Raw genomic sequence first — 24805 nt, 5'->3', positions numbered from 1 at the left:
CATACATATTCTAACAGAGGTCACAACAAAATTAGTCTGCTGAAAGTATTCTGATCCTGTGTGGTTTTTTTTATTCTTTGATGCTGAGCACAGATGGTCAAAGGTACAAAACATGTCAGCGAAAAACTCAATGCACTGAGTACATATTTTTGTCCCACAAAAACTTTATCTCAGGCACTTTTCAGTAGAAGACAGATGCCAAAATAAAACCGAGTCCAGTGATACATGTATAGACCGAATATATTTTAGTCTAACACAATGCATATGGTATTAGATAGGTTTTATTGCTTTCAACGTATGTTGCAGGAATTGTTAATAATTTATTAATAACTGGAAATAAGTGTTACTAATATGTTTTATAACAAAAACTATATTTTATATGTTTCTTGATTTACTAAGTCAAGAAATACCAAACATTTCTTGCAATAATGAGCTTCATTCCACTTACTATTCAGAGCATTCCAAATGAAATTGGTGGGCTACCCAGTGCAGTTAGAATTGCTAAATATTTTCAGGTAGCATATAAATAAGCCAATTTTCATTCTTCATTTTTTTTCCTCAGTTAAATTAAAGAAATATCTTCAGGGATTTATTTTAACTTTTTTTTTTCATTTAAAGGGAGGGAAAAAAATCTGTCAAATAGGCTTTCCTCATAATCACTAAAATGTCACATTACCATTCAATAATTTTAAAACAAAACGGAAAATGAATGCTCTTGACTTTTCTTGGGAATGGTAAATTATAATATGACACAGCTTACCAGTTTTGTGTGACTAAAGCTACAGCTGTCTGGAATTCAGAATTCTGTGTTAAATGGTGAACATTTTCATTACTGTGTCATATTTTTGATTTTATTATTTTGTTCTCATAAATGTTAAACATAAATGAATTCTTCTGCTCTCATTTTGTTTATCTGAAAAGCAAAGCTTAAAAATTCAGCTACTCTACATAAGTGGTTCAGAATGTAGTTCATAAAATGCTTCCAAAATCTGAATTACTTGGTTTGGATCTTACATTCTACTTCCTCAGCAGTAATGGGCTGATCTAAATATTTCTTTGAACTTAAGAATTAGTTTCATATTTAAGGGAAAAAAAATTAGAAAAGGAGTTCTTTGAACTATTTTTAAAAAGTAAAAAATAACATCATGCATCCTAAATAGAAGGAAATTGTACTCTTTCAGGCATCTGCATTATTCTTTAGAATAGAATTAAATTACCTTAAAATTATTTTTTTTGTGAATTGTATGCCAAAAGCAAAAGGGAAAGTCCTTTTAGTTTGAATCATTTGGAATTTAATTTTTTTTAATATAAATGAGCTCAATAGCAATTTAGTGTGTACCCAGAAAATCAGGATTTCAAATCAACGTCCTATGTTCCAGAGCACCCACGCTTCCAAAGCTTTTGCCAATTGGAAATCTTTAAGAACAGGACATGAAGTACTGGCTTAGCACTTTAATTTATTAATAACTTTACCTTATTTCTTTTGGATTCACATGTTATTAGAGACGCTTCTATTTTTACTTCAACAGTCATGTATTTTTCATCTTACTCAAGTCCTGGAGATCTCATTACTTCTGTAATTCATTTTTTCTGTTTCAACATCGTGACATCTGTATGCTATCTTAGTATTACCGGTATTGTGTTGTTGTACAATATAGAGCTTTAACAGCTGCTCAGCTAAGCTGTTGCACAAATGGCTTCCTTTACAAAGCAGAGCAAATGTTCTTATTTGCTGATGTCAGTGTTCAATTTCATTTGCAAGGTGGAAGAAATAAAGACATATCATCTTGCCTTTTGTCAACACAGCTTTGCAGACCATAGATCTGTGTAGAAGTTACCAGATTGACTACCATTGCCTGTGTGGGCAGTATTCAAGAGAAAACAAGCTACTATAACTATAAAGTAGTCTTAAAATGGCTCACGTTAATGGCTTGCTTAGATGGCTGATTTAGAATGCTATTAAATCGATGTATTTTTGTAGAGGACATTTTTTCACCTACATGTTATGAAATCTGTAGCAGCAGCACAGAAAGTTCAGATTCCTAGTGCATCTGCCTAAGCTACGTGCTTAAAGATAATATTCTGTGATACTGCTTTTTATTCCAGGGCCCCTGAAAAAAGGGGGGAAAAATCATATTTAAACAGATCATCTTTTAAATTGAAACTATTCAGAGATAATAAACTGTAAAGTTCTTTTCAAAGGATAGCAAAGGATAGATTGTTTCAGCATGGGGGTGGGAGTGAGTGTCTTGGTTTAAACAGACAGGTGTTTGCTAAGGAAGGCAGAAACCTCTCTTGAAATGGAAAAGTGTAACACACACACCCACCCCACTGAGTTATCATAATCTTGACATCAGGAGGCTCCTAGGCAAAAATGTGGGGATAGGAACAACAGTTCTGTACTAGGAAAATTAAAATAAAAATGGAGAAAAACTGACAAAGTCAGGGTACAACCCTGTTGGTTAGGGTGTTGGTAGCAGTCTGATTAAAGGGTGGCTGCAGATGTCCTAGGGTGACAGATGTGGTTCATCAGCAATGATCCTGTAGAAGGGTGTGGTTTTCCTCTGCAGTCAAGTGATGGTGTGGATGGGTCCAGTTTTCCTCTGGGAATTTAGTGGAAAAAGGCTTACTGTGGTGTTACAAATCTCAGATTATATTTAGGTAGGAATGCTTGGCTCCTCCCCCTGGGTGGAGCATCCCACAATGGGATGATGTAACTTTATCAGTCATGTTAGTGAGACTCAATGGCCCGTTATCAAAAGATATCCCCCTGGAGGGAGGATGGGTTGTGGCAGGGATAAAAAACACTGTCCCACCTGATTTTAATAGATGGTAGTAGAATACATACTTTTGGTTGTATCTTGCACTGCGACCCAAGACAGGGGAGGCAGATGATGTCCTGTGTTTTAGTGTTCAGAATTATACTGGTCATCTGGTATTATATGGTTTCAACAATTATAGTGAAATAAACTCATATTAGTGAGGTGTATGGAGAAAAGATAACATAGCTTCAGTTGATTATTTAGAAAAAATCTTAGAGCCAATTTTCAAATACATATGATCAGAAGTGAATATAGCAGCTTTATGAATCTCACTTAAATTCATTGAATATTTGGTCTTCTGTAAGTGCCACTAAATACCTGTTTATATCTTTTGGAACTTTAAATACTTTTTGAAAGTCTTTTTCTTTCTTAGAGCTTATTCATCTAATTAATAACCAGTGATACTTAACAGATTTTTTTTTAACTACTTCTGTCCTTTATACTGTAGAATTATATTGGTGTTCATCCATATGAGTACTTTTGCCTTCTTTGAATTGCTGTTATGTTTGTCCTATGTAATTTCATTTTATTTCAAATTCTTCCTACCTTGTAGATATTTTGATTTTTTTTAAAATTTTGATAAATTTAAGGATAGTTTTCTCTTTCTGCTTTTAGATACACTCCAATGATTAGAACATACCTACTGTTATGGCCAAAGTATTAGCTGGCAGTGAGAAGCATTCCTTTATGTGTACGCTTTTGGGTTGTTTTTATAAATTGCTGTTGAATAAGGAAATCTACTCAGCAAGCTATTTGATGTGTTTCTTCTCTTCAAAAAAATTTGCATGTGTAGAATTACAGGCAGTAGGCACCTTTTTCCCTCATAAGCCAGTCTTGCTCTTTTTATTGTCCAGTCCAAATCACCCCTTTTCTTACTCATAGAAATATTTAGAGCTGTGTGCATTTCATCATTGAAATGAATGATTTTCAACTGTGTAGAAACTCATCTTACATCTGTTTGCCACATGGTAACCATCTAATTCAGAAGAATATCCTGTAATATGTATTGTTAGAGCACTGTATAGATATTTTTTAAAGCTGTAAAAATCTTCCAGACTGTAAAAAACATAAGACACTCAAAGACTTACTGTTCTTACTACCCTGGTCTAAGACTGCACCAAATCAATGCAATCTATACCAGGGGTATGATGATAAAAGTATTCTATGAAATACCTACTGAAGGAATTTTACAAAGGCTTATGTAACTGTTTCCACTATTTAGTTACCTTAATAATTATTATTTCACCCAGACGTTAGCACACTTTTGTTAAATGAGAGGTTAAGCAATTGCCTCTGGATAGGAATACAGCATTATCCTCTATATATGTCAGTTATGCTGTCATGTGCACTACCTGTCAGTAATGTATAATAGCTCTTCTCAGGGTAAGCTAGATGTATTCTGTGTACTTTTACCTTCTGTCATTTCATTGAGAACAATGCCTGGAAATACCTTTCTTTATCTTCCCTTATCTTCCATAGCATTATTTATAAAATCCACTTCTTTGAATCTCCATGGTCTTCCCATACTGATGCACACTTGAAGCTAACTTAGCTTCAGGTTAGCTATTCTTAAATGTAATTGTCATTCTGCTTCCATTATCATGTATTTTTTAGATCAATGGATTCAAAAAATTTGTAGAGATATGGAGTTCCTATTTAAATAATACAGACATCATTATTAAACTTAATGATGATTTTCAGAATTAATATATGTTAAAATGCATTGATAACAATTAGATTACAAATGGGAAAACTATTGCAAAGTCAAGGTAAACAAACTTGTTTAATAAAAATGATCTCTCTGATTACCACAAGTGCTTCATCAGCTGCCTTGTTAGCAGCCTGTTTTTCATAAACTTGAATTTTTGCTTGTGAGAGAGTTCACAACTGACACACAAAATTAATTGTTATTTAAAGTCAGCTTAGGTTTGATACATAACATACAGTATCAGTGATCAAGGCTTAAAGGGCAAGTTCTCTCAGAAATGAATCATGCCACATAAAGCAAGGCCAAAGCAAGTCCTTCCAGATCTATGCTTTGAGACTGTGCATCCTGCAAGCTCTTGAGAGCTCCAAACTTTAAAAGCATACTCAGTTGGGTGAGTGCTTTCCTGATGAATTTCAGCTGTGTAATTTGAATCCTGGTTCATCCAAACAAATGACCAATTCAGATGCAGATTTTTTAAAAAAATATAGGTATGTGTTATTTAAGGAATAGATTAAAGTGAAGTAGTACAGTGCTCAGTTAATTATTCTGCAGTTGCACTATCAGAAAAATTGCATGGAGTCTGAAGTAATGTGTGTAGAAAGGTTTTGTGATTTATGTGTGGTCTAAACAATAAGCAGTCTTCATTACAGAAGAATTTCTGGAGGGTGGAAAATAACAGAAGAGAAAAAAAGCTGATAATGTAAAAGCCATCTCCAAGCTGCAGTACAGTGTGTGTTTACATTATTTGCAAAAAAAAAAGATATAAAGAGGGAAAGGCTAGACCAGGAACTTAGGCCTGATTTACAGTCACTAATGAAAGAGCACTGTTAATTTAACATGTTTACATCCCAACTTTTTATGACTGTTCTACTGTGAGCTTTCTTCTAAGCATCAGCATAAGGACTTGTGCTTGACACAACTTGTAGTTTCACATTCTGGTATCATGACTCAAACTTGTCTTTGTCAGCACTTTTCTTTTTGTGCTATGTTACTACATAAAATACCACTATCAAAATTAGTTTTAAACTAATCTCATAAATCAATACTGTTCCCTTTACATTGACTTAAAAACTTTTGTGTGTGTGTAATCTGTTGTTCTTTGGGCTTTGTGGTTTGCTTTTTTTTTTTTTTTTTTTCTCTGATGAGCACTGGGAAAGAAAGCCCCACTCTTTGTTTACTCTGTTTTTCACAGAAAATGGTTCTTTGTTTACACTTTCGTATTCATCCTTTGGAGAATTTCTGTTGGGAAAATTATTTCTGATACAGCAGGGTTCTGGTAATATGCTACAGCACACTCTTGCTCTTATTAGTGTAAGGTAAGCATGCTGTTCTCAGGGCAGAATCTTGCAGTAGTAAACAAACAGAAATCTATTAAAAATTACCTTTGGAGTCTTCATTTACTTTAATAATGTTAAATAATATTTAATGCTGTATAATTTACCTTACAACATACAAGAGAAAAGAGAAAAAAGGAATAGCTTTGGATGTCCATTAGTTAGAAGAGACATCTTCATATGATTTTACTGTCATATGAAATTAGCTGTGATCATCCATGTTCCAGTTTTGATTAACATTAATTCTGCATGGAATTATTATTGAGAGGCTTAATAAGCTAAAACTAATGAAGAATGCAGCATCTGGCTTGCTAATGTTATTAACTACAACAAATGAAAGACTATTAGTTTAATATTTGTTAATACACAAAAATAAAGTTTTTAGGATTTATAAGAGGTACTTTTAGGTTTAGAAATTTTTTCAATACTAGTTTAATATTTCAGTGCAAGTATCTTTTGGCTAGGTACTTCTGTTTCAGATTAATAGAGCCTTTTCTGATGTAACTCACCAGCATAACAAAATTACCTTGAATTGAAATAAATCAAATAGATCATCTTATGTTAGAAGTGTACCAAATTCTGAAATACATATTCATAATGAATATTTCCACTGAAGCAGTTAAGTTTGACAAGTAAGCAATTCAGTAATTTTCAATTCAGTGCTTGTACCTCTCTCCATAATTAGGTTTCCATTGAATTTCAATTAAACAACTTCCATCATAGCTTTTTCCTATCAAGCTGACTTCAAAAGCAGAGCAGTGTGAATTCTTAGAGCTAAGTATTTTTTTAAAAGGGTCTCTTCAGTGTGAAATAAAATTCCAAGCGTTGATCTTCAGATGACAGTACTGAGAGCATCTCTTTATCAGGTTTTCTGCTCCAGTGTGTGACAGGTATTTGTTTCAAGGTTTTTGATGTCATTTCATTACTAGGTCTTTGGCTTGATTATCTTCAATTTTAATTTTAGTTGAGGGATTTGTCTTTTTGCTATCAATTGATGCCTTTCAAAGATCATTTTTTTAAGTAATGATTGAGAAATAGAAAGTTAAAACAGGATTTTTTTTCTTCTGTAGTCCATCTCTCATATGACAGGGAGGTCCAGAACTGCTGTAGTACTAATCTTCATAAATACTTTCCTATTATGATTTATATTTATATTTTATATTATTTATAATAGCTTATAAATAATATTATTTTATATATTTATATATTATTTATAATTATTCCTATTATATTATCCATAAATACAGTCATAAATACTTTCCTAAGGAAAGGAAAACATAATATCATACTGTAAGCAGCAGTGTTCATATATATTCAATATTATGGAAAGTGGTTTTGGTATGTTTTTAGTTGATGCTTTTTCTTCTTGATTCTAGTTGGTTTTCATTATATGCTTGAACCAAAGCATTTGGACATTTTTTCCTTTCCTCTAGCTTATGAGTTATCTTAGCACTCTCAATCATATTGTAGAACCTCTGTATATGATTTTAATAAATCGCTATCTTCCCATTGACTTTTGGCAGTTTGCGTAATGGAAAAATTAAGGTATAGCCTAGAAGAAAAGCTCAGTCACATAGAAATTTTTCAAACATGGTATATATTCTGTTTCCAGCATCGTCTTTACTTTAGGAAGTTCATTATCAAAATGCCCTTTTTTGGGCAGCTTTATTTCCTAATTTCTGTTTTGAGGGGACATGACAATATTGATCATTATCTTTGGCATAATAACATAAGTAAATAATGGGTTTAATTGCTCAGGTCTTTTTGAAAGAAATTCTAGTTCACAGCTCTTACAGAAAATAGGGCGTACTGACTGACTTGGTGTATGGTCTCAGGGCTGACCCACAATAGATGACTAAAAATACTTTATTTCCTATATCTTTTTGTTATTCTACTGAGTTGAAAAACGGTCCTTTAGAAAAAGAAGATTTTTATTTTACCACATTATTTCATATTACTTTTGTTCTGCCACATACCCATGGATCTGAGTAGGCCAGTAAAGCAAGATTTGCTAGAAAGTTCTCTAGGCTTCTAGTTCTCTATGAGCAGCTAGACCCTACTTTGTTCAGTGTTGGGGTGTTTAAGCTGTTTTTCTGGATCAATTCTTGCTGACATATTTTCTTGCAAAAGGAGTTTGTTTGAGAAAAACAGTTTAATGTGCATTCTCCTTGTAGAAAACAAAGGATCAAATATAGGTGACTAATCAGAAGATGCTATTCTTGCTAAGAAGAATGGTATTATCCATCTCTTGAATGTAACAGAATGAAAAACAAAAGCTATTTTGGCTCTCCTTTATTTCCAGAAAGGTTTTTCTCACTCTCTCTTGGAGGATGAGTACAGCCTCTGCATGGTTTTGACTAGAAAGAATGTGTTGGACTTGTAACTGTAGCTGCCCTATATGAATTCCATAAATCTTTTACAGCCCTATTTTATATAATTCTTTGCTTTAGTTTTCATCTGTTCCATATATTTAAGTTTATGGAGTATTTAGAAGTAAACAGTAAACTGATTTAGTTAAGAATATGAGAAGAAAAGGATATTAATCTTGTAAATTCTATTGACATTTGTTTCTGTGCCACCTAGCAAACACATATACCTTGTCTAATATATGTTAGAAAAAAGTAAATGTACAGTCTGTATTCCTTTTTTATGCTTATTCTCATCTGTATTTTTTTCCCTTGCCCTGTGATTTTTTATTGTCTCCTTGATTAATCTTGTGAATGTTTCTGAAAATGAAGTATCATTATCTTTTTTTAATTTGAGTTCTGGTGGTTTTTTGTGCTCATGGAAATATAAAAGTGTGAGGGAGGCAGTGATTTCTTTTCTAGTATTCATGGAGATTTGCATGGCTGGTTTTCTTTTATTTATTTATTTTTATTTTTGTTTTATCCATAGCATTTAGACTTGGATGATCTGTTCCTTTTCTTGTTCTCATTCTTAACAATGTAATATTGAAAATTTGTCTAAAAATATACTGACAATCTAGGGTTTCCTACAGCTGGGAATGAGGCTGAATTGATTTAGAACTTCAGATTTACACTATGCTATTTCAGACTTGACTCAGTCTTTTGGTGCTCAGATCTCTTTTGGTTTCTATGTACTACTTGGAAATCAAAAAATTAATTGGACTGTTTTATCAAGAATTCAAAAAAGGTAATATTAGAGGAAATAGCGGTTTATAACTACGGCTTGTCTAATTTGTTACACTTAACAAATGAACCTTGATGCTTGACTGGAATAATAATTTCAAAAAATAGAGCATAATGTTTCAGGAATTATATATTCTTTCTTTCTCTTGAAATATCTTCACATTATGGCAATTGTAATTATGCAAGTTAGTGCAATTTTTTTGATTGATTCCCACAGCCTAAATCTGTTGTAATCTGAGTATGGGTCAATCCCTGATAACCAGATAATCTTTGAAAGATTAAAACATCTCCTTCATAATTCAATATAAAGCCCTCTTTTTATAGATGATTTCATATAATCCATCTAGGCAATCTAATTATCAAAAAACTTTTTTCACTTGTTTCCTCTTAATTACTGAAACCAGTAAGGTGCTTAAGATAGTGGCAAATACTGACTTACTTTGTCTGTGCAATCACAATCATATTCTCATTAACAGTATAAATGCCTGTCTTTTCCCAGTGCTTACACAAATGCTGGCCTCCATGGATAAAGGATTAAATCTCCTGCTGTTTGTGCTTAGTGTGTCTGCAAAGAGTATGAGTTACTTTGTACTATTAGGTTCTGTTCTGTTGTACTCTTAATACTGTAAAAAATTACATAGCAATAAATAAGATTTTGGTTTCTTTTACTGAGTAAATTTTGTTGTCTCTTCAGCTGAGAAGCAAGTCAATGCCAATAATACTTCCATAGCTAATATTACCCTTCAAATATCTTCTCCTTCAAGCTCTCCACATGTACAACTCATGTACATTGACTTCAGGGAGCGTTGTATAAATTCAGGAGCTGTGAATTTTAGATATTTAATGAGTGGAATAGACAACATATATGTTTCTTGTTATATAAGTGAAATTATGAAAATGGGAAAGCAAAGTTTGTCTGAAACTAACCCTCTTATTTCCTTTTTCTTCTGTTTTGAGTATTGCCACTTTACTATGTCTGGAGGAGATAAATACCAAAACATTTTGTTATGTTTTCCAGTTTTCACTCCAGTCTTGCAGCTACTGATTTTCAGATATTTACCTCCTGAAAATAATGTTGGGGGTTTTTTTCCTGATTGTTGTGCATCTCAATGTTTCACTCTCCAGCAGAGATTTCCTATTACTGTAATGTGAAGAATTTCAGTGAGAGAAGTCTTCAGAAGCAGGGAAATACCAGAAAACATACTCTAGGGTCAGCTTTGAATGCTGTGATATTGTAATGCCTAAAATTTTTCTATGTGGTTACAACAAAATGATTCTGATAATAAAATGGCCACAAGATTCCCTGTCCTGTAACTGAAGAGCATAAATTGCTCTGCTGCAATTTGCAATTCGCAAGACTGCAAATTGACATTCAGAAGGCTTGCATATTGAATAGGGAACTGAACAAAACTAGTCCAAAAGAAACACCAGGCGCAGAGATGAACTCTTGCCCTACTTGGGCAGTTTGGCACTTGATGCAGCTACCTTAGATTCCCTGCCTCAGGCTCAGAACTGAAGTTCATCTTCTGAGAATGATACCCTAAATAAACATTTGAAATTATGAAATCACGCTTTACAGGGTATATGCCTGTCATTGTTGCCCACAATTTCCTATTAAATAATTGAAACAGTGTTTGTCAGGAATAAGGAAGCCATAAATCTGAAACCAGCTGATGGAGTTTGAATTTGTACTTGTAGTTTCCTAGAAACATACCTTTGTAAGTCAGTTAAAAGTCTAGTTTGGTCTTAGAAATCCCCTTCCATTTGTCTTGCAATGTATCCTGAGATACAAGACCTGGAAAGATGGTGACAGCATGTAATAGGAAGTCTTGGCTCTGTCTGTATGGATGCAACATCGAGCAAGGAACATGATCTATTATGCCTGATAGGTTTCCGGTCCGATAATTTTAATTTGGTTTTGAAAAATAAAGAGGATGCTTCTCTGTGCCAGATTGTCTTATGAAGACCAAATTATTGAAATAACTGTTTCTCCCTAAGGATGATTTGGCCAGTTGTTTGTAAAGAACACATTGCAAGGTAATTGCATTTCATTCCTTGGAGGAAGAACAGTAGATCTTTGAGAAATGTATAAATATCTGCATTAAAAGATTGCTTATTTTTCTTGGTGATTGGAGCAGGTAATTTATGCATTAAAGCTATGCTCTCTGCTGACTATTGTAATAGAAAAAGAAGTAGACTTTTCTTTTGCACAAATCATTTTATATGGAAACAAATCCAATGCCCAAACCCTCTTAAAATCTAGTCTTCTGAGAGAGCAGGTTTTAATTCTTTTCAACTATGAGATAGCAGAAGAGCAAAAGGTTACAAAATAAATGAGGAAAAGAAAAAATTACTTCTTAGATGTTTTTAGTTCTAGAACTATTCCTTAGCATGTGTCAGTAAGCTCAGATATGCAGTTGTAGAATCTTTAGTATCAAATCCAGGTTTCATTAATCAGAACAAAAGTACATTTCAAATGCATGGACCTTGAAGAAAAATAGCCTGTTAATATCAGGCAGCGTGGTATATTTTGCATTGTATTTGACGTGCCACTTTGCAGAGTTGTGTGCATGTTTCTGAATTTTTTCCCTTGTCTTAAAAAATTTTATTTCCAGGTTGGATGAGTTAATTCAAACATTTCTCAAAGACAGAGATCCTGATAGCTCTCTGGATGTTGGTGCTGACATGCGCAAGATCAAGTATTGCTTCATTCATATGAAGGTATCTTTTTTAAAAGGAGTTTAAAGTGCAGCTGGCACTCTGAATGTAACTTGGAGATATTCATGGTTGAAAATCATTAAAAGAAATGCAATGCAGTGAAGAGGTACTGGAAAAGGGTCAAACAATTGAACTTTAAAGTGTGTGGAGGACTCTTTAAATCTTACAGAAAATTTAAATTTAGCTGGGAAAATTCAGCGGCATTTTGTAGAAACATCAGCAAGGATCCCAGCATGCAGTAAATTCTAAGAGAGAGCACTGGAAGTTGCTGGAATCAAGACAAGTTCTTTTTATATGGATAGGTGTTCCCATCTGTATTTCCAGCATTACTGAGGCTTTATTTTGGACAAACTATGTTGAAAGAGGTAAAAATGTAGATTAAAAACACTATATCCCTTTATCTGTTACACTAATTCTCCTGAAGTTGTTGCAAGACCTTCTGAATCATTGAGAAAACAAGATACAATTGATAATCGTGAAATTATAGAAATTATAGAAGATAAGTATTATCTGTATTTTGGGATATAGTTTTTCCAATATAATAGTTTACACATTCCTGATCTTAATTTATTGTTCTTAAATAATAAGTTTTTAATTATATTTTTAATACTGGAAGTTCTCTCATACTAAAGAACACTGGAGTTTATGTGTAGAAAAAGTGAAATAAACTGCACCCTTGCTAATGAAGATTTAAAAATACAATTTATTTCAGACTTGATACAATGGATATAATTTGACCGTTAACTGTGGCTTGATATTTTTCTGTCAAGAGTATAGAAAGGTTTTATCTTTCTTATTATAGCTAGACTCTTTCAGAATAGAATACAGAGCTGGAGGGAAAGTTAATGGGGTGTGGGTTTTTTTTGTTTCTTCTAATAGCAAATTATAAATCATCCAGTGACTTCAAGTAAAAAACTGTTCTCACAAGACATCTCTGAAGAAAAAAAACATAATGAAGAACTGGGAAAACTGAAAGGGCTTCTGCAACAAAGAGACAATGAAATCAGTATCCTTTATGAGGAATGAAGTATTATTTGGGTTTGAGATGATCTGACTTAGAAACATTTTTCTTTGTGTGAAAGGGGCTGTACTGTGTTAAAGGAAATACTCAATACCCAGCTTCTATGCGAGATGACTTCTGCTTTGCACCTGCTTCTCTACCAAAATCAAAATCCTGGATCCAAGCACCACTTAGCTTTAGAATGGTCCAGCCAATAACCAAATATTGTGGATCAGGCCACACCTAAAACACTGTCTTCAGGCAAATTAAACTCTTTTTTAGAGGGGGAAGCTCTCATGCTATATAAAGACCAATATATTACCTTACAAAGAATAGAATGTCTGTATGTGTTATTTTTAGCCAAATGAAATGTTGCTTTGGGGACTTCTGGGCAATTTGCCCTTAGAGCAAATATAAAACTTGTAATTTTTACATTTAAATTTTATGTGCTTTTTGCACATAAAAGTGATAAACTGCTTAGACATAGTTTGTCTGCTTCACTGCCTCACAGGAAACATGATTAGCTGCACTGCAGCACAATGGGTGGGAGGTATTTTAGCATGTTGCAGATCTGTGGGCAAACTCTAGCCACTGCGACCCCTGAGTAGCTTTGTGGCTACTCAGTGGAGAAAGTTTGTAATACAGCAGAGAAATTAAAATATGGAGTTGTTGAATGTAAAGGTACCAAGGATTTTTTTCACAGTTATTAGTAAAGAGCAAACTCAGTTGCATTCTTTGTGCTCAACAATTCCAGCTCAGTTTTTTATGTCAAATGAGAACGGTATTTTTCACTGGGCTATAGCATATTATCTGTCTGAACTGAGGTGTCAGGAAAGCTTCCCTGTTTCTGCTCTGTCACAGATGATAAGATTTTGTTTTTCCAAGGTGTAGTTTCAAATAAATTTAGCTAAAGCACTGACTCATTCCTTTAAAAAAATTCTTCAATTTCTTTAATGTAAATTTTAATATATGAATTCCCAGAAACATTTTGTCCTGAAATAAATTATTTCACTAGTATAAGAAAAAATGCAAAATAAAATGCACTTGTGCTTGACAGATTTATACAGCTTTGCTCACAGAAGTAAAAGGAGGAAACTTGTGTAAATCCATGTAAGAATTAAATAGAAAGAATATAGGAAGACTTTGAAGACAAGACTGATACAGGGAGTCTGAAGTGGCTAAGTGACAGTGTACATCATCACTAGAACATTAATAACATGTCTAATGTAATGAAGTGATGGGAGGTATGGCAGCTGTTGAATAAACTATGAGTTTCTTGCCTACAAGAAGGAAGCTATCATAAAAAGCTAGAAGCTAGCATAAAAACTAAATTGGAAAGTGTTTTATTATTATTATTATTACTACCTAGTCCAGTTAATAATATTCCCCAAAACTACTTAGATTTTCTGCTCTTCATTAAGAAGATTAATTAGGATTAAAAAGAATAGCCTATTAAAAAAAACATTTTCACAGGGACGTCAGTGTTCGTAATTGAATGCATGCAGGATTTCCATTATATGTCCTCTGTAACCTCTTAGGCAAAATGTATTTCTATCTAATTTACTTCCAGTAAATTCACAGTGTTATTGCAAGAAATTTCCTAAAGACTTCTGAATTTTAGTTAACCATTTGTGAAAAGCTTACAAGTGGGATACACTTGCAAGGCTACCTGTAAATTAAGAGGTTTTTTTCTTTTGTGTGCAAGTCTTTTTATTACAGAATTTGAAAAAATAAAAAGGGACTATCACAATGGCACTAGACCCTGTTTATTTGTAAATGCTTTTATCAGGAGTGAATAGAATGGGATCCGCAATTGTGGTCAATGTTTGACTTTGTTATTGTTTTAGTAAGAATTAATCTGCTGTTTGGAAAAACTGAGGTGGATAAAAATAATTGCAAAGAATATGTCAACCTTTAATTTCATATTCACACATATGCTTCCATAATGTGAATTGTTTCACTTTGAAGGAAAGAAAAAAGGCTTATGGACAAACAATGATGATTTTTGCTTTTAAAAAAATAAATAATTATTTCCTTAATATGTCTTGTAGATATTCTGGTAACTATGCTTAAAAAAGAAAAAAAGAAGGCACGAAGTGCTCTTTCCCAGCTTAATACCACCTATGCTGATTCTGCTGTCTTGAAGCAGTGTCCTTCTATGAACTTGGAAGAAAGTCAAAGTCCATCCAGATATTTTAGCCTGGAAGAGGCAAGAGTTTTCAGCTCTTCCATTCCCAGATTACCTTTTCTTTCCAGAGCAACAGGTTAGTGTAATTAGTTAAGTGAACAGTTATTGGATTATTCCAATATTATTTACAGTATATCCTTCAAATATAAACCAAAACAAGGAAGCTTTATTTTCAGAACCAGTCATATTGTGCTGATACTATATCTACAAATGCAGGGTTTTAAATTTAAAGTCCTCTAAGGTACTGATCGCTTTTAAAAACTTATGTAAATACTCTGTTGAACAACCTATGGAACCATAGTATAATTTCAGTTGCAGGCCCCTGATTCTTTCAGTAAACTCACAGTAAAAAAATGGGGGTTTGAGCATAATTCATTAAGGAATGTAAGGAAATAATATTTTCCCCTGGAAGATCCATTTCAATTTATCTATGTAAGTGGTACTACAGGATTTAATATTTGTAATGTAAATCATTGCAGAAGCAACTGAAACAATTGAGACAATATTTACCAGTTAGCATGGATTGCATAAGTATGGCGGTTTTTATAGTGGTTATTTCAAAAGAGTTAAGTGTTGAGCATTACAATTTTCTTTCCTTACAACATTTGAGCTGGTTATTTATGAAAATAGGTAACAATATTCTTGCAAATTGTTGATTCCAAAATCTACATTAAAAAACTCCAATAACTGTAGACAGATTTTTCTGGTTTCACGTTTTCTTCATTTTCTAGTTTAATTGTTCAAATAAAAAGATTTTTTGGTTTCAGCAGGTTCTAGAAGTGCTTATGTTTTTGTTAGTAAAGAACATACCTCATCCTAGATTATCACACATTATATAGATTATATAATATTTAATTATAATAATTTATAATATAAATTCATTATTTATGTTTCTGTATTTTTTAATGCGTTTTGGGGGACAGCTAGCTGAAAGAAAAGTTTTCAACATGAAACTCAGACATGGCAGCTGGCAAGTAGGTAGAAACTTAGATTTTGCTAGAGTACTAGTGGGAATGGAGCTCTTAAACTACTTGAGGTTGCCAATTATCATCTGAAATTGCATTGTAATTGAACTAGTCAGTTGTCACAGTTGTTATTTTGTTTCAGTGGCTTAGCTACTGAGGAATTCCCTTTGCCTTCTACTTTTCCTATTTACCATGCTTCTTCTCATTTTGTAGAAAGAATTTATTTGATTTGGTGTCACAATAGTATAAATTAAATTTAATCATGTCCTTATAACACAAAGCTTTTCACTGCCTCAGAAATACACTAGCAGATAATAGCTATATTTTAACAACAAATAGCTAGTATAATTGCATCTTTTATACAGTGCCACTTATTCTTCAGTCTTTAAAAATACCCTAATAAGCATTAGCAAATTCTTAGTATTGATCAATGCATTACCATTTTCCAAACATTTGTGTGGGTATGTTCATATGAGTTTTCTTTGAATGTAAAGTAGGAACCAGCACATCAGCCCAAGTTGACGGGATTGTAGAACCTTATCATCTGCACTCTGTGCTGGCAAGGCCAGGCTGGATGGGGTCCTGAACAGCCTGCTCTAGTGGAAGATGTTCCTGCTTTTGGCTGGGGGGTTAGAACATGACCATCTTAAAGGTCCCTTCCAACCCAAACTATTTTGTAGTCCATTACTAAGTTTCAGTGAGGCATCATTCTCACTTGATCACAGAGCCTCATTTTTCATCTATTGAAAGCCTGAAAAGGATCATCATTATAAAATTGTCCGTCCATTTCAAAATCCATCTGAACTGTATATATATATATGCCATTTTGTCTATTGACTAAGAATTCACTAAAAATTGTGAAAGGGCTTAGGCCTGAGTCAGGGTCAAACTCCCAGGTAGAAGCTTTAGTCTAGTACTAAAGCTATTCATCATTTAAATCCTTTTGCATAATTTACATAATTTATGAAGATTTCAATTTCCATATTGAAGGCTATATGGTATGTTAACTATTTGAACAATCTAGCTTTGTTTACTTAATTCTGTACTCTCAAACCTGCCATCAGCCTGATTTAGTGCAACATAATGTGGTATTTCTAGTGTTTCTAAACTGTTTTCCATTTTCCTATCTCATTTCCTTACCATGATAATTAAATTAGGAAATCAAAAGAAAGTATAGGAAAAAAATACTTAGTTTAACTAAACAGTTGTTGGAACATCTATCTAATAATTTGTTAAAAAACTATATATATTTAGAACCATTAATTTACTTTGCAGTTGATTTATTGTGTAGCTGTAACATTTGCTTGTCCAGAAACAGATCTTTACCATTCAGTGATGGAAGATAGAATAGTATTCTTACCATTTTTTCATATATGATCAAGGACAATATCTACTTTGAAAGATATGTGTAACCATGTTTCTTGTGTATCCAGACACTGCTTTAAGTAGGAGAAACGCAGTCATACTATTTCACTGCTATGCTTAATGTAGTAATCTCTGATAACAGGAAACTTATCTTGACCTCATCACAGCAGTAAAACAATTCCCGGTCCAAATTTGTCCCACAGCTGGATGACTTTAAAGGTAAATGAGTAGTGACTTCTACAATGGTAAATGTTTTACAGGTACAGCTGCAATTTATCTCTTTTTAAGTCCATCCTGCATTGAGTGTGCATGTTTTTTTCAGAAGAAACTGAGTGAACATAATATATCTTCAAAGGTTTGATTTATGGTAGTATTTATCTTCCTTACATTCTGCATTTTCCCCACCATGTGTATGCCTGAAACACTAAACAGAAGCCATTAAAGGCTGTACAGACTCAAGAATTAACAAGGCCTCCACACCCAGATTTGATTTCCACATAGGTTTTTGGGCACCGTTATATAATATTATTGGCTGATAACACTAAGTTGCAAAGAGTTTATTCCATAGAATCATAGAATATTTTGAGTTATATAAGGATCCTTCAGAATCATCTGCCATAGACAGGAATGCCACTTGCTAGACCAGGTTGCTCAGTGCCCCAAACAATCCGGCTTTGAACAGTTCCAGTGATAGAGCATCCACAACCTACCTGAGAAACCTGTTCCAGCGCCTCACCACCCTCTGAGTAAAGAATTTCTTCCTAACATCTATTCTAAGCACACTGTCTTTCAGTTTAAAACCATTACACTTTATCCTGTCACTACCTTTCTGTATAAAAAGTCCCTCTCCCTCCTTTTTATAAGCCCCTTTAGGTAGTGGAAGGACACAATGAGATCTCCCTGGATCCTCCTCTTCTCCATGCTGATCAATCGTAGCTCTCTTTGCCTGTGTCTGATTTAATATTGAAAGGTCCTTTTTCTGAACAGGTATGTCTTTAGCTGCTTGTTTGAATTTCATATTTGAAATAATGTCACTGGTAAAATATTGTTGCACATGAGGTTCGATACCACTGGAGACCTAACTTAGAGCAGCTGAAACGGGACATGTGAATTATTGTTGCATTTTGTATTGTGCTTTTTTCAGTTTGTGTCAGAGTCTGGATTAGGCTGTTGATCTTGATAGCCACAGAAGACGAATATGCAAATGCACTGTTCTAGTAGTGCCCTAGCTTTTTCTGCTGGTATTGGGTTACATAGCATTGAATTCTACATTAGTTAAAAATTATACCAGTTAACACGCTGTCAGATTTCTTTTTCTTGGATCCCGGAAGACTCCTTTTAGGAAGGAGTGGTAGGTAGACAGACTGTCTAGAAACAGTGGAAGGCTCCCTGCTGCTGTCATTTTGACAAGTAAGATGGCATAAGACAGTGAACTTACAGTGAACAGACCAACACTTATCTTAGTCCAAGAGTTACACCATTAAAGGGGGTAAATTGCCTTTTAATACTCATTCTCCATCACAGAGGGCTCTAAATTATAAATTCATAACTACATGAAGGAGAGTGAGCAAAACAGTCTAACATAGTAGCTGCTGTTATTATTGCATCATAATATTTTTCATTAATCTAAAACAGACATAACTGGCTATGAGTTTAAATTATGAATCAGATGAACATAACAGAAAATGCAAAGATAAGTTATTGGCATAATAACCTGAGCTTTACAAATGCTTCAACAATTTTGCTTTTAATATAATCATTTAGTTCATCATAAAGTATCTACTGCAGCTTTAATTGTGTTAATAATTCATACCTTTCATAGATACAATTGTAGAATTATATATAATCTTTTTAGGAGTTGAGTCAATAATAAATTAGTCATTTCAGGATAAATCAGAGTACAAATGAATCTAGCAAAACAAGAAAAAAATTTGATTTCAGCAGACAATAGAGTGATAAATATTGTGTTGTATTTTACTTTTTTTGAATTGTATCACTACTTCTGTACAAAGAAGTCTTATTTTGAAATCAGTCTCTGATTTCAAAGACTGCTGCTTGCCTCTTAGGATAATTCTGTCAGCATAAAAGACATATGATACCATTTTTCTTCCTGCTAGATTTGTTTTTCTCTTGAAATATGAACAGTTTGGTTACCAGAAAACAGTGTGACTATTGTGACATTTAAAGAATACAGTAAATCTTAGTAAGAGATTCAAACAGTGGTATATGCTGACGAATTTGAGAATGATTATTTTGCTTTCACAAAGTATTTTGTTAGGATCATGTTTTGACCAGTTTGAGCCATTTCCTTTTACTTTCATCAAGAAATTGTGAAGTTTTTTGGGAGTTCTGTGAAGAAATTACCTCCTGTGTATCCCATTCATGATTTAAGATCACTTTTTGCTCCACACTATGCAAACACCTATATAAAAAAGTATTTCTGCAGAAGGGCTGACAAGCTGGCTTTGAAATGTAAGGTGAGAGATGGTTTCTATAAACCGATGATGCTTATGAATAGCATAATAGTAGTGATAACACACATACTGTTCATTTCTGAAAGCTAAATATTTTTGTCTTGTAATAAGACATTTTAAAGTATTTCTCTTGTCTATTTTATATATTTATGTAGTAACTTGAAGGAAATGCTTTCCTCTATTGTTGAAAACCTACAGAAACTTTCCTAATGAAAAGGACTGACTGAGGTTTTCCATCAGAATCTCTTCTATATCTTTCAGTTTAGAAAAAAGGCAGGTCTCAGACCTTCAGAAAAATTAAGTGCTTAGCAAACCCGTATGTTTCTTGGAGTATTTTCCGTGACCAGTAGTGCTTTGGGATATCTGGGGACAGAGTCTTGGCACTGTGCTCATGACAGATCTTTTGTTAACAAACACATGTGTTGCAGTCAACAACCTCAGGATCTCGTCCAGGGAAGCAGCAGGATTCTGGGGACCAGCATCAAACACCAACAAGACGGGCTCCTGTTCATGAAACCATTTATTCAGCGAGGGAACAAAGTCAGGTCCAGAACAGAGAGCTCCGAACAGAGAGGCACAGCAGGGGTTTTTGAGGGACAGAACTCTGAAGGGTTTCCACCTTTGAGGGTAGAGTTCAGGGTCAGGGACCAGTAGAAGCACACCAAGGGAGAACCCCCCAGGGACTTAAACCCAATCAGAGCACCTGGGCCGCCCTTCACAAGGGGTTTGGGTGGGACAATGTAACTCTTTGTCTCCCCTGAGGCCGCTGCCACACACATGTAGTCATTTTATTGCTATTTGTCCAATAAAAGAGCTCACTGGTGCATTTAGGGCACTGTTCAGAGTTACTGTTAATATTTCTCATTAGTCAGAAAAGAAAGTACGTTCTACATTTTCTGTTAAAGGTCCAGGGAAAAGCTTATATTCCATTTGCTCTCCAGCTGAACTTCTACCAGTTCCTAGTAAGATGTAGTGCATATTTTGTTGCTACTGCTTAATCTTTGTATCAACTATTTAAAACAAGGTATTCTTTTACTAATTTCTAAAGCATTAAATGTTTTATATGACATATAGTGATTATTTGGTACAATATATTTTTCATTATTGCCAAGTTTAAGTACGAAGCAGGAAGTATTGTTAGCGTTCAGGAGCACATAATCACAGAATGATTATATAAAGGTGCTTTATTAAAGAGCTCTGGATGTCAGGGGTACACATACCCAAATCTGACCCTCTTGGTTTTGAGCTGAACATGTCTTATACCACATCGTTATACAACTTACATATTAATTGTTAAACTTAAATTGTTCTATTGTATGGATTGTTTTTATCCAAGCATGAATTTCTCATTATCCCCCCTCAACCCCCTAACATTGTTCCTCATGTTCTTAAAACAATAATTATATCTAATCACATCTAACAATTGTATCATTTACCATATACTGATTACACAGGTGCAGTTTCACATGATCTTTAGCAAGCACAAGGCCTAACATTTCCAGGACCTACTTTTCCCAGGACTTGCCAATTCTAACTTTCTTTCTGAGTCCCTGAATTTTCTAAAATTTTAAAACCTTTTACTATAAGACTTCAATGTTTGATTTACTTATTTTAAACAGCCTTCAAGATAAATTCAGCAAATGTTAACAGTCAGCATAAGCTTTTGAACAATTTTATTGAACTTTACTTCTGATAAGCTTAACCAAGTTATTTTCTGGTAATTCAAGTTACCAGATAAAAAAATGTATTGCTAAGGTTCCACTTTATGTGAATGAATTGCTGTCTATGATCAATGAGACTACATGTTTGTCGCATGTAGTTGTGGAAATTTTTTACTTTGTCATGTGCTGTTACACATTTTGGTATCTCTGTCTTAAAGATCACAGTTTTATTCCCTTTTTAGTCTTGTGACATGAAAAAAAAAGTAAAAATTAAAACTCAAAGTAGTTTCTAAAACAGAATTATCCTCTTTAAATGTACACTGACTGTAATAAATAACAAGCAGACTAACTCTGTGGATTTATAGGAGACTCAAATATCTTCTGGGGCATGCTCTTTTGTTTCTTTGGGTTTTTTTTTTTCAAAATCTATTCTTCTGTCTGTACTGCTTCCAAGAGTTTTATTTTGTTGGAATTCACTGGGACTTTTGCTTGAGTGAGGACTTTGAACTGAACTCCCTGAGATTAGTGAAGAGTAAAACCAGAAGTACATTAAGAAGTTTGAGACTCCAGAAACATCTCTGTAAAGAACAACAGATGACTATTCTTATAATTATATAATTACACATTATAGGATTTAAAGTGAGCTCTTGCAATTGATATACAGCAATAAAACCCTGCGTGTTACAATTTTTGTCATCCTAAATGAAGTTTTTATATATATGAACGTAGGGTTATTTTTAGGAGATGAAGCCCATATTTTCCTCTTTGGAGCTTGATCCCCATTTGCAACTTCAAAGGCAAATTTTGTAACTTGTAAGGATTTAATGAAAGTGAGGAGCAGATCATTATAGTACTTCACTAATTTTTCAGACGCACCGAAACTTACTTCTGTCTCTCTGTTTTGTTTGTGTCTTTAATCTAAAAAATGCATTTTTTCATTATGTTCCTAGCAGAAACAGATATTTTCTTGAGACTCTAGTCTCAGCATATTTGAATATAAAACCAGAGTATGAATTATTGGATATATCCCACAAATCCCTACTTTTTTTTCCCTGATATTTGCAGTACATTTAAGCAGGTTAAGTTTCATGCAAATATTTCAGGCCAGTTTCATGCTTCTGTTCCTGTATGATTTTTCCATTGAAGTTTTGTGTGCCTGTTTGCCTCAGTGACAACTGGCTCTTAAGTTTCAGGTGCATTTGTTGAAAAAAATCATTGTATAGTTCATTTACCTCTGATGCATCATCTTCTTGTCTCTTACACCTTTAACTCTGAAATATCTATTTAGTAACTGTGCCTTTGATTCATTAATTTCCAGCCCTGCTAGAAGTTCAGAAGGATACTTTCAATAGAATAACATTATAATCACAGGTTATATTATATTTAGGTTAATTTGAGAAAAATCAGTCCATTATTGACATCTGAGTGAAAGAAAATAATAACCACATAAATGGAAATAAGCTAGCAACGAGAGATGGAGTGACACTTGATTTTCCGTACTTATACAGTGAGTTTGGTAGATTTTACTTCTAGGTCAGGTAAAAGCTCACTGATTTTTGTTACAGGGCTGGTCTTACAAATCTTTGGCCAAGATGCTCTGCTGTAACCATCTGCCAAACTACACTGGAAACAGTCTTTCATCTTTTTGTCCATAGAGTCAAGTAGCAACTGGTGTAAGACTTCCTTAAGACAGTTTTGGCATTTTAAATGATTACACAGTTATATGAAGAGCTGAAGTTGTTCTTTGTAAACTTGTGGATAGCAAAGATCCTTCACATGTAGGTAATTATGGCCATTTTCCTGTAGCAGAAGTTATGTGACTGAAGAAATTATTTAGCATTTTTAAGCATTTAGCAGTAATTCCAGCCATCCTTCACATCGCTTGTATCTGACTTGAATGGTGGAGTTGACCATGACAAAGTTCTACTTTTGTGTTCTATTACAGTGCACCCATGTTTAATCTTCTCTCCCTTAATAGTTTCTCTATTTTCCATTTTTCCTGGTAATATTCTTCCTAGAGGTGAGTCGTTTGGTGACATTTGCTGAAAGATTTTGTTGTTGTTGTTGTTGTTAATGGTACTATGCTAAATATTTGCACAAATAGCCCTATCATACTGTGAGCCCCTACCTGATTTTCAGCATACTTTTACTAAACCCTCATTCAAATAAAAGTAAATTTCATCTTTTGCCATTTCCTAATCATCAAACTAGCGTCCAATAATTTTCTATAATCAGTATTCTCAGTCTTTTATTGTGTCTTGAGTGTAATTATCATGAGCCTTTTTTCTTTGGTCACCTCATGGCCCTTGAACTGCTACTACATGTTCATGTTACCTAACTTGCTTACAGTTATTATCTTAGCTATTGTAATGTTTATTGTAACCCTGTAATTCCTTAAAACAAAAATAATCTCAAAAACAGCATTCTGAAGTTCAGCTCTAAGCAAAACTAATATAGACATGTAATCTGAAAATCTGGTGCTGTTAATCGGATGCTGTGTTTGAAGGCTTCTGCAATTTATTTTATTGTGTATATTATAATGTGACTATTGCTTTCTGCTGCCATTTTAGGTTTTCTACTACCTAGATATAAAAGGCTTTGAGATCAGTTTATTATGCTGGAAGTCACAATAAAGTTTCCTAAAACCTAAATGGAGAGATTAACTTCTTTAAGATTTATGTAATATATTTGAATCACAAGCCTTACAAGGAGAGGCTGAGGGATCTGAGGTTGTTTAACCTGAAGAAAAGGAGGTTCAAGGCAGACTTTATTGCTGTCTAAAACTACTCAAAAAGAGGTTGTAATAAGGTGAGGGTCAACCTCTTCTCCCAGGTAAAAAGTGACAGGACAAGAGGAAACGTCAGGTTGTGTCAACTGAGGTTTAGGTTGGATATTAGGAAAAAATTTTACATGTAAAGGGTTGTTGAGCATAGGAACAGGCTGGCCAGGGGAGTGGTGGAGTCCCCAACCCTGCAAGTGTTCAAAAAATGTATGGATACAGCAGTTGGATATGGTTTAGTGGTGAACACATGATGGTGGTGCTTGGTTGGCAATTGGACTCGGAGATCTTGATCTTGGACTTAGATATTTTAGAGATCTTTTCCAAACGTAAAAATTCTATGTATCTATGATTTACACTCTATTTTAGGAAGACACTGGCATTTTTTCCTTATTCCTCAACAGAAATCAAACCGGTTCCTCCATATATATGTCTCAACAATATACAGAGGAAGAGAATACAGAGGACATGTTCCTGTGTCACTACCAAAACAGAGACCAGCAGCACTTCCTGGGCATAAAGTGCTGGAAATACCTACATTTGTTGCAAACCCAGATAATTCGCAGGAAGGGTGAAAACCCAGCATAAACTGCTGATAACTAACTTGTGGTTCAGTTTGGTTATTTTCTTGATGTCTGTCAC

The 24805-nt window shown here is 33.9% G+C and overlaps 1 protein-coding gene across 1 annotated transcript in view; it reads left to right on the top strand.

Annotated features, from left to right (window-relative positions):
* The window catches only part of KIF6 (kinesin family member 6), a 147630-nt gene that overhangs the window by 65110 nt on the left and 57715 nt on the right, over positions 1-24805 (top strand). The window contains exons 11-13 of the mRNA XM_033512618.1: positions 11629-11734; positions 12611-12737; positions 14783-14995. Coding sequence (XP_033368509.1) covers positions 11629-11734; positions 12611-12737; positions 14783-14995 — 446 coding nt within the window. The remainder of the gene's footprint in view (positions 1-11628; positions 11735-12610; positions 12738-14782; positions 14996-24805) is intronic.

Source organism: Parus major, chromosome 3 (genome assembly GCF_001522545.3).
Source record: "Parus major isolate Abel chromosome 3, Parus_major1.1, whole genome shotgun sequence".
Taxonomy (NCBI): domain Eukaryota; kingdom Metazoa; phylum Chordata; class Aves; order Passeriformes; family Paridae; genus Parus; species Parus major.
This window is presented reverse-complemented; position numbering and strand designations above follow the sequence as displayed.